Consider the following 11,213-nt stretch of genomic DNA (forward strand, 5'->3'; position numbering starts at 1 on the left):
ATAATTATTTTAGTTATCCTTTCAGTTTGTCAGGGAAGCATAGTCGCCTTTGGTGGTCTTTTTGTTGGCTTTAGCCGTGAGCCCCTTTGTGCTTTGGATGGCCTTGGGTCGTGGGCTTTTGCAGCTGTTCTTTGCTGCCTTAAACCGTGAGCTTTATTAGTTCTTTTTGGGCCCCTTTGTTGCCTTAACTGTAAGCCTTACCTGTTGTCTTTTAGGCCGCCTTTGGTTATGGGCCTTGTTGGCTGTTTCCTCTTCTTTGCTGGCCCTGGCCGTGAGCCCTTTTGTCCCCGTTCCTAGCTTTGGGCCGAGAGCCTTGTTGGCTGTTTCCTCTTCTCTGCCGACCCTGGCCGTGAGTCCTACCTGCTGTTCAGCTCTTTGTGGTGATCCTGATCGTGATATGTTTGTTTGTTTATGTGAGGTTATGTATTAAGTTGGAAGTCAAAAGATTTTGATATCAACTTTAGGATCTGGGGAGGATTTGCAAGCTTTATTTGGGAGAGTATTTGGTTGATTTGATTAATCCTGCGTTCTTGGGGTTTGGAGAATCAGCGCAAAGGGATATTTTTGGTTAGGAAAGACCTCAGACCCTACTTTTCTAGGTCTTTTCGATACGAGTTTTGAGAACCGATCCAATCTCCAGAACCGATCCAACCAATCTCCTTTTCGGTGTTTTAGATAGATCAGTGTCTCCTCTCTCTCACCCCATTTTTGTTCTTTTTTTTCCTTGCTTCTTGGTTCGGGTTTTTCGATGCTTATGCGCGATGCATAAGTGTCCACGTATAGCTTTCTGCTATACGTGAAACCATCAAACAAAGTCGCAAGTAGTCGTTTTGGGGCGTATGGTGGTGATGATAAAGACACACCGAGGATAGTGCAGAAACATGTCATATCCTATAACATCAAGATCCAGGTATTTGATGAACAATAAGATAACGGTATCTTTCACCGACATAAATCTAGCGGGAATTGGCTCGAACTTCCTCAGGTTATTGGCAGCCCACGCCCGACTGTGTAATCGACTCGTGGACAACGAAATTTCTAAAAAAAAAAAAATTTTGATAAATCTTTTTCAAGCAAAAACATACTTTTCTACGAAACAAAAATTGATAATTCTTCTTTGCATGTTTAAAATTTGTGTGCATGTCAAAAACATAAATTTTAAAATAAAATTGATTGTCCACCTGACGAATATCTGTTTAGGCCGGGAAATAGCCTTCTAAGCGAGGTTCAAGACACACTTCTAGACGAGTTTCGTGGACCCTCGAGAATAAATATAGCTGAGTCTAGTCCCATACGAGTGCTTGCGGTCCCCCCATCCGAATTTTGTTTCTTTGTTTTATCGAAGCTTTGGGACAGAGCACTCGTGTTACTTTTTCTTTCTTTCGAGATTTCCCCAGGAGTTTTGAGGATTTTCTTTTACTTGAGTCTTTTTCGTTGATTTTCTCGAGTTTCTCTACTTTTCCTCGGGTTTTCTGGCCGACGTTTCTTTCGGAATTTGCTTTTGGAGATGCATTTAGGTTTGCTATACTTAAGGAACAGCGGATCTCACGGGCGTACATGTTTGCTTTACATTTTACAGCAATTAATTTTCCAGTTTCTACCTGCTACTGCTCTTCTTATACAACATTTTATACCATTTCCGTTTCTACCTGCTACCGTACCGTACATCATGTTATGGTATTCATGTTTTTACTTGCTATTGTTCTTCTCGTATAACATGTTATACTGCTCCTGTTTTGTCTACTACTGTTCCACGTGCATTCTATTGTTTGTTCCTTCGTTGCACACTTTATATTATATAACTTCAAGAATGTTTCCTTTTTGCATTGAATGTTTAGAGGACTACAACCATAGGGCCGTTTGATTTAACATTATAACTGGACACCCTAGAAAACTTAAACTCGTCATGTCAGGGGAGCTTGGAGCTAGCGCGGTGGGCAGCACCGCCATCTTCAACAGCAGAACATGTCTTCCCCAGCAAAACTATTCTCTTTTCCTAGAAATTAAACAACGATCCATAGGATTTCGAGGTTGTTTGCCTAGCGCAACATAAATCCTCCACCTTTTCTTTAGGCATTCGCATAGCTCTGCCGTACGATTTAAGCCCTAAACTCGTTCTAGGTTCCGAGGTCGTCGTCAGATACGATGTAAACCCTCATATCTTCCTGACAACTTGTGTGACCGTGTCACGCGAATATAAACCATAATTAAATAAAATTGGTAGGATGAAACACTTTAATAATTTCTTCTTAAAGCTGAAGCCAAACCATAGAATAGACTGAGAAGTCACTGATGTTTGCCTGTTCTCCTCAGGATCCGTGGCCTCCCCTAGTTTCTCTTCATTTGGATTCCTCAATAATGTTCCAGATTCGAGCTTTTCCCCTTTCACACTTTTTCGTCTAAATAGAATGCTTTGAAAGACTCTTTGTTTTTTTACTTCACAACTGATTATACTTGCTAATCCATAATTGTAATATTGATGGTATATACATCTAAATATAATCTAATTACTTATAAAATTAAGTAGCTCAATCGTTCAAAACAAAGATATATTTTTGTAATTTCTCCATACAATCATCTAACTAATAATTCAACAGCTCATGTAATTTTTTTTTAATTGATAAACATTAATGAAATTAAAGTAAGTTGATATGATAAAGTTCAATATATATTTGTGTGTGTGTGTGCGCATGCGCGCGCGTGTGTGTGTGGGTGTGTGTGGGCGAATGACCTGACTCATTGGTGCGGCTTCTGGCTTAGGTTCCTCAGGTCGGGGGTTCGAATCCCGTGGCGCAGGCTCTTCGAATCAGGAGCAAACACACCAGTGTTTTCAACCCTTTGGGAGAATCGATATTTTGTGCCCCCTGGTGGGGCCCAAAATCACCCTTTTTAAAAAAATATATATATATATATATATATATATATATATACACACGTAAATTAAAACGTCCTTTCGAAGCGGGCGATGAGATTTCAATTCCGGCTGTCGACAGCTTCTTACGGACGACCCTCAAATAATCTCTAACTCTTTTTTTTAGTGCCAAAAATGCTTCATTTGACTTTTAAGAGAATTGGAGGATTTCAGATTGTTCTGGGTAAATGATGAATGTACTGTTTTGGATTCAGAAGTTGTAGTGAGACCCTTAAGAGCGAAATATTTGGCCAAAGGGTTGGATGCAAGTTTCCCATGGAGCTTCAAACAGTTATCACGAGTGTGGTTGGGCTTGTGATAATAATCACAAGTGGGGTGACCAACTTGGGGTTGAGCACTGTTAAAGACCAAGCTGAATACTTCGACGAATGGAGTGGACGCACTGAGCATGACAAGTCTCCTGCTCTCTTCGCTACGAATCTCAGTGAAAGCAACTCGAGTAGAATGATGAGGATATCGACCAAGGATGCAACCGTGGACTTCATCAAGATATTTGTTGAGGCCTGTAAAAAATTTGAACATGCAGTCCTTTTCGACACTTTTCTGGAAGTGAGATGGGTCGGCTGGAGATTTCTTGTATAGTCATAATACAAGTCGCATTTCATCCATAATGCAACTACATCATTGTAATACTAGGTCACGGTCCTCGATTCTTATTTTCCCTCACGGATTTTCTTAAAGATTTCATAGAGTTGACTGGAATTCCCTACATCTGAGCTTATATCACGTACTGCCGTTAAGGGGGCACTAGTAGAAGGAAGGAACATATATGATTGGCTAATAGAAGTCTCCATGAAGTTGATAGCCACGACATGACCACGAAATTCTCCAATTTCTAAGCTCCATATGCTGAGTCAGTCTTTGGAGGTTCACGAATACACTAGTGAGATGATCAAAATTTTCACACCCTTTGATGAAAAAGGACATAGATTGAGACCATTGGAAAAAAGTTACTTTCGTTTAGTTTATGGATTGTAATTAAGAAGTTCATGTTTTTTTCTTGTCCTCTGATCTACAGAGAAACCAACCCATAGATTGGGACCATTGGAAAAAGTTACTTTCGTTTAGTTTATGGATTGTAATTAAGAAGTTCATGTTTTTTCTTGTCCTCTGATCTACAGAGAAACGGTGGTTGGAATTGATCCTTCGGTGGAATCAAGAACATTATCTGATGACGACTCAGTGCTGGAGTAGTCTGCTATGGCTCTGATTGATCAAATGAGATTTTAGGTTGTCGAGACATCGTAAAGTTTTGGTTGCTTGTAAGAATATTGCCTCTGGAAGGGTTCCTGTTAGATCTGGTAAGTTGGAAGGTGCCCCAGGTGGCCATAACAGAGGTTCTAGATGGTAGATCCTAAACAAAATAAAGGGAAACCTAAAATAGTGTGGGAATTCCAGCTGATGGGTCTGTCAGATCCTCAGTGTTGGGAACCTATGACAAATCTGAAGCAATGTGGGAACCTGTGACATCCTTCTGAAGTAGTGCGGGAATTTGCAATAACCTGAGGTAGTGAGGGAACCTGAACAATATGGGGCCTGAATAGGGAGGCAGAAGTTCTAATGTTGGGATCAGACCTAGCTGGCTACGAGGAGAGCTCGACAGCTAGGTTAGGGCCATGGCTTTGAAATAATGTTAGAATAGAACCCAAGTTAATTCTTATTGATGCAAAGATGTGTATAAATATCAATTACAAATTACAAGATCTACTAGTAAGGAAACAAATAAAAATAAAATAAAGATAAAAAGGAAAGTAAATAAAAGCAAATCAATGCAATTAATACATAAATCTGCATATTAATATTCTCATATTCTAATAAAAGATCACCATTCTCTTACAAATCTTTTGTTCAAAACTTGGTTAATTTTCTTGTTCTAAATTCGATCCAAGAGGCCTTATCTATTTCTTCTTGGAAAAAGGTTATAGAAGAAGAGGTTCTTGCCCTTGAAAAAAATGGTACCTGGATCATAATAACTTTGCCACCCGGGAAAAGAATTGTAGGGTGCAAATATATATTCACTGTTAAATACAAAGCAGATGGGAGCATAGAAAGGTTCAAAGTTAGACTTGTAGCAAAGGGTTCATTAACCTTAACGGATGACTACTCGGAGACATTTGCACAAGTGTGGAAACTTAATTCAGTAAGGGTATTACTATCATTGGCAATCAACCATGATTGACATTTACATCAGCTAGATATTAAAAATTCATTTCTTAATGGGGAGCTTGATGAAGAAGTATATATAGAGATGCCTGCACTATTAAAGAACAACACAAGTAATCAGTTAGTGTGCAAAACTAAAGAAATGATTTTATGGGTTGAAAATATCTCTCAGAATATGGTTTGAAAGGTTTACCAAGACTCTTCTTGCTAATGAGTACTATCACTATCAGTGTTAGGTTGATCACAATTTGTTTGTGAGATCAAATCAAGAAGGCATGATAGCCATGTCATTATATATGTAGATGATAGTGTTCTTACAAGCAATGACATAAGGGAACTTGAAACAATAAAAAAATAATCACTTCCGAGTTTGAGATCACAGATCATGGATCTTTAAGATACTTCCTGAGAATGAAAGTAGCTAGATTAAAAAAAGGCATTGTCATATCCCAGAGAAGTATATTCTTGAATTATTAAAGGATACATGAATGTTGGGATGCAAACCAATAACAACTTCTATGGATCCCAAGCAACGAGCATTAAAAGGAGAGGATAAACACCCCAATTGAAATAGAATGGTATCAAAGACTTGGGAAATTGATTTGATCTGACATATACAAGACCTGACATTGCCTTTTCTGTGGGTGTAGTGAACCAACATATGAACGATCCAAATGAAGATAATTTAGAAGGGGTCTTTCGAATCCTGAGGTACATAAAGATGACTCCAGGACATGGATTGTTATTTAAGGAGATTGAGAACTGTGACTATGAGATCTACACTGGTTTTAGTTGGGCGAGAGAACTGATTAATAAAAGATCTATCACAACTTATTGTTTGTTTGTACGAGGTAACCTTGTTACTTTGAGAAGTTAAAAGCAAGCTGTGGTGGCAAGAAACATTGCATAATTTGAGTATTGTGCTCGACCCTAGAAATTTGTGAAGAGATGTAGCTAAAAAAATTACTTCTGGAACATCACATGGAAAACCAAAGCATTATTAAGATGTTCAGTGATAGTGAATCAGTCATCATTATTTCAAAAAATCCATTATTGAGATTGACAAACACTTCATCTCTGAGAATGTCAATAGACGGTTTGTTTAACTAAGCTATATCCCAACTTAGTGTTAGATTACTGACATTTTTACCAAGACTTCTCCTCGACACCACCTTAATGATCTCAACAGTAATTTTGGGATGTATGATATATAACAAACCCATTTTGACGGGGAGTGCTAATATGCATATCTGATTTAGGAAACCATAGGTTCGCTATTACATTTGAGGGAGAATTATTCTCCCTTAATTATCCATTATTGTATTTCTTTTTCTTTCTTTTTTTATTATGATGATATAATTTCCCTCCAATTGTATGAAGGTTAGCCTAAGCTGTATATATATTTGTTATGTATTTAATAAGTAATTGAGAGAGTTTTCCCTCTAAAATGTACACTATATATGTACATCTTCCTTTAATATTTAACTGATGCAAGGCTTCGATCTTGAGGGGGGCGGTTGCTCCCCTCAACATTCACACCTACTATTTTTGTGTTTTCATTTTTTTTGTTGTTTTTTATGTTCTTTAAGTCCTATTGTGTTTTTAGGATGCGTTTGGGGCGGCAGTGCGGTGGCAGTGCAGTGTCGCATCGCAGTTTTACTGTTTGACAAAACAACATTTTGCCTTCGTTTTTAAAAAGTTACAACTGAAGATTGCGTTTTCCCACCACGACCGGCTACCTGTGGTGACTGCTAGAAAGCTGCGGTCTGATTTTTTGCAAAATGTTTTTTTTTTTTTTTTTGTAATAGCCACCGCAGTATTTTGAACAAATATCTTCAGCAACTTTACAATTCTTTTTTCAAACAGTTGCAGTTGGCCTAAAATGTGGCTTGGCTGAGATGAGTCAGCCTAGAATTTTACCTGTAGAATTTTACCTGCAGTTTTTTCTTTTAACCGTCTAGTGGTTTGACTGTCCTCAAATATTTTCTACTCTTTATGATATTGTGGTAAAGAGTATTTTTTTCTCTAATCCAAATTCCTATCATTGTTTCTAGTGAATCTTTTGACTCTGTTTGCACATTGTTTCATAGCTCTAATATTGAACAATTATTAGAAGGGATAATTTTCAATTGTGCATCTTGTCCTTTTTATCTTCATTATCCTTATCTGAACTATTTGTGATCAGTTTCATGAATTCTCATTTTCCTTTTGTTTTTCACTCTCCAATAAGTTTATTGTACCACTTGTCGGTTTAATTCCTTTATGGTTATTAGTGTAATTTTTAATATCTTTGTTCTTAAATATTAGCATTAGATACTTCTTTTAATTATTTTGACAACTTAATCTTCAAACTCTTTAAAGCATTCCATTGGAAGGAATAATTTTCAATTCTTAGTACCTATGCTCATTAATTATGATTCGTAAAGGAGCTTCTATTATAACCATTTTGGAAGTTGTGTAAATGACTAAACTCTAGAAGGCCAGTGAAACATAGCAAATTGCATGAACCTTCAGGGTTAAGAAGGAAGAGAATATGTTAGATACTCCTTCCATTGTTATTCAGCCTTTAGATGAAAGAGGTGAGTCTTTTCTACGTTTTGTAAATTATCATTACAAATTATTTTCCAACAAGTTGAACTATAATTGATGGGGGAGGAGACTGCTGGGAGGAGAAGAGAAGAAGATTCAATTAACAACTAAAAGAACATGAACCCTGTTATCATTCATTGAAAATTGATGTTTTTATTTTTAGGTGATTATATATTCCCATATTGATTTTCTTAAAGAAAAGATTTCATGAAGCTTCAAGAATAATTTTTTCACCATTAAATTGTGCAGATTGGATCTTATCATGCAACATCCTTACTTATTTGTTTAAGGCCTCCGACGCCTGGAGTTGTTAGCAGAGGTATAGGACTGGAAGGACTTTCAGGAATTCTGGCTGGACTTTGGGGAACTGGTACAGGCTCAACAACACTGACAGAAAATATTCATACCCTAGATTCCACGAAGATGGCGAGCAGAAAGGCCTTGGCATTTGGAGCACTCTTTTTGGTCCTTTTCTCTTTTGTCGGTATGAACTTTAGAACCCATGCAGTTATTTTTCCACTGGGCATAAATTTTTTTTTTGGGAATATTTACATACATACCACTCAATTCCAATGTATTTACATATCGAGTGAAGTGTCAAAATAGTCCCTTGGCTTATTACATGGAGCCATTTTAGTCTCATAATCTATAAAAATATCAAATTTATTCCCAGACTATTCTAATAGGTGTTAAAATAATCCTATTTGGGAACTATTTCTGAAATAACCTCCTGCAAAGAGTTTGTGGGCGATTTTGACACTTTTCTCTTTCCATGTCTAACACCTTAACTTTAAGTTTTAAATATATGACACCTTTCCTATGCATGAAAAGGTGCATGCCACTTTTTAACAGTCAAAATAATGATATTTTTTATGTGCTGAAAGATTTGTGTGGTATAAATGTAAAAAATAAAGTTTAGGTGTTTGATATGTAAATACAAAGGAATTGGGTGGTGTATGTAATGCATACTTGTCCTATCCACATGGATTTCCTGCATTGAGAGAACAAATTTGCATAAACCGATCATATGTGTAATCTACTTACCCAAAATTATTATTTACATGTCTATTATATTTACTTATAATATTACATCCTAATTTGTAAATCACATAAAATATACCACTATTATTAACTTATTTAAAGTTGAATGCAGTTTTGTATGAATATGTCGTTATATAATTTGGACGCTAGGATGCTATATAAATAAATATCAAAATTTAGATGATAGATATATAAGTACATACAAATTTTATGATATGTATGAAAATCCTACTTTTTTTCAAAAACAATTGATACCATCGTAATTGTAATTTTCTGATTTTACAGGAAAAGTGGGCGCTCTACTTGCTTCAATTCCTCTAGCATTGGCTGCTGCTGTCTTGTGCTTCACTTGGGCTTTAATTGTCGCGCTCGGCCTATCTACCCTGCGATATACGCAGTCTGCAAGCTCAAGAAACATGCTGATTGTTGGCTTTACATTATTTATCTCTCTATCCATTCCCGCATATTTTCAACAATACCCTTCGAATTCTACCCTCATTCTCCCAAGCTATCTTGTACCATATGCTGCCGCATCTGATGGACCGATAAATACTGGCAGTAAAGGAGTGAGTTCTAGCAAGCATAAATCACTAACAAGTTATTTTCCATAGTTCTTAATTGGAAGATTTACATACATACCACTCATTTTTCCAATGTATTTACATGTCGAACACTTAAACTTCATTTTTTACATACATACCACCTTACCTATGCATAAAAGGTTTATTTTTCTTCTTAAAAGTTTAAATGGTGGTATTTTTAACGTGGTATGAATGATTTAGGTGGTATAAACATAGAAAGTAAAGTTTAGGTGTCAGATATGTAAATACATAAGAATTGTGTGGTATGTAGGTAAATGGCCCTTCTTAATTTTCAGCCCAGTGAAACAACTCACTGCAAAACTTGAAACCATAGCACATTTTTGTATATTTTTTTCTCATGAAATTTTTTTTAGGAAGATTTACATACGTACCACTTAATTCCTATGTATTAATATTTCCAATATCTAAATTTCATTTCTTGCATATATGTAGCTTTAACCATGGATGAAAAGGTGTATTCTACATTTTAAAAGTAAAAATAGTGATATTTTTGATGTGATACGAATGATTTGGGTAGTATAAATATTAAAACTAAAGCTTAGGTGTTAGATAGTATGTAAAAATATAAGAATTGAGTAGTATCTATATATGTAAATGCCCCAATTTTTTATTTTTGGAAGATTTCCAGATAAACCGTTTAATTCCTATTATTTGCTTATCTTACTCCTAAACTTCATTTTTCACATATATGCCACCTTAATCATGTATGAAAATGTGTATTTCACCTTCTAAACGTTAAGATATTGATATTTTTGATATGATGCGAAAGGTTTGGGTGGTATGAATATAAAACATAAATTTTAGATGTGAGATATGCAAATGCATCTGAACTGAGTGGTATGTAGGTAAATGCTTCAATTCCTTATATTTTTTTTGAGGGTGTAGTTTGTATGTGCAGCTCAATTATGCTTTGAATTCTCTCCTATCGCTTAACATGGTGGTTGCTCTGTTGGTGGCATTTATACTCGACAACACTGTACCTGGAAGCAAGCAGGAAAGAGGGGCCTATATCTGGTCTTCTTCACAAGGATCTGACTTTGATCCGTCATCTATGCAGCCTTATCTTTTGCCAGAGAAAGTTGGGCGCCTCTTCAGGTGGGCTAAATGGGTAGGTTCTTAACTGCAACTGTTGATTGCTGAAAACTACTGCTCAACTGTTGGGTCATGCCTTTATATATTGCTGCTACTTTATTGGTGCTGTGCTAAATCTCTCTTTTTTATTTTTTTAATTTCAGTCATAGAAAATAGTATATTTTTTAAAAATGCATTTTTTTCTCTTATTTTGCTTTTAATTTTTTTTCATTTGTGGCTCGAAATCGAGGGTCATATCTTGTAAATTTTGAAGAGGTTATCACATTCATTAAATTTTTTGTGCAAAGTTGCAAATTGAGAATAGAAAAGCTTGCTTGTTGTTGTGGTGATTATTTTTTTGAAAAATGAAGATTTACATGGATACCATTCGATTCATATGTATTTACTTATCTGGCGTCAAAACTTTAATATTCACACATTGAAGCTGTATTTTTTATGAAAGAAAAGTATAGGTTTTACATATTGTTGCGTGCCTAAAGATTCATGGCGGTGGATAAATAATTTAATATTTTAGTGTTGTATGAAGATCTAACACAGATGAAAAAAAAAAATAGCATGAGACATTAAAATTTTTATGTGGAAAAATCTTAGAATGAAAAATAATTACGATGCATCTTAAGTAGGCCTGTCAAAACGACTCATTGTTCGCGAACAGCTCGTGTTCGGCTCGTTAAGAAGCTTGTGTCCAGCTTGTTAATTTTGTTCGATAAGTTAACGAGCCGAACACGAATTAAGATGTGTTCGTTCGTGTTCGGCTCGTTTTGACTCGAAATACTACTCATCAAGTTTATATA

The 11,213-nt window shown here is 36.0% G+C and overlaps 1 protein-coding gene across 3 annotated transcripts in view; it reads left to right on the top strand.

Moving 5' to 3' along the window:
* LOC110021922 (nucleobase-ascorbate transporter 11) overlaps positions 1–10,569 on the top strand; it is a 37,375-nt gene extending 26,806 nt beyond the window's left edge. Inside the window, exons 8-10 of one of the 3 annotated variants that reach the window (XM_020720644.1) lie at positions 7,934–8,168; positions 9,011–9,291; positions 10,226–10,569. In XM_020720644.1, the coding sequence (XP_020576303.1) occupies positions 7,934–8,168; positions 9,011–9,291; positions 10,226–10,447 (738 nt within the window). In that variant the 3' untranslated portion in view covers positions 10,448–10,569. Of the gene's footprint in view, positions 1–7,933; positions 8,169–9,010; positions 9,292–10,212 lie in introns of all 3 variants that reach the window. The other 2 variants (XM_020720645.1, XM_020720646.1) reach the window with 2 other exon arrangements.
* Positions 10,570–11,213: the final 644 nt, after the last annotated feature.

The sequence above is a fragment of the Phalaenopsis equestris genome, unplaced genomic scaffold (assembly GCF_001263595.1).
Source record: "Phalaenopsis equestris unplaced genomic scaffold, ASM126359v1 Scaffold000152, whole genome shotgun sequence".
Classification (NCBI taxonomy): Eukaryota; Viridiplantae; Streptophyta; class Magnoliopsida; order Asparagales; family Orchidaceae; genus Phalaenopsis; species Phalaenopsis equestris.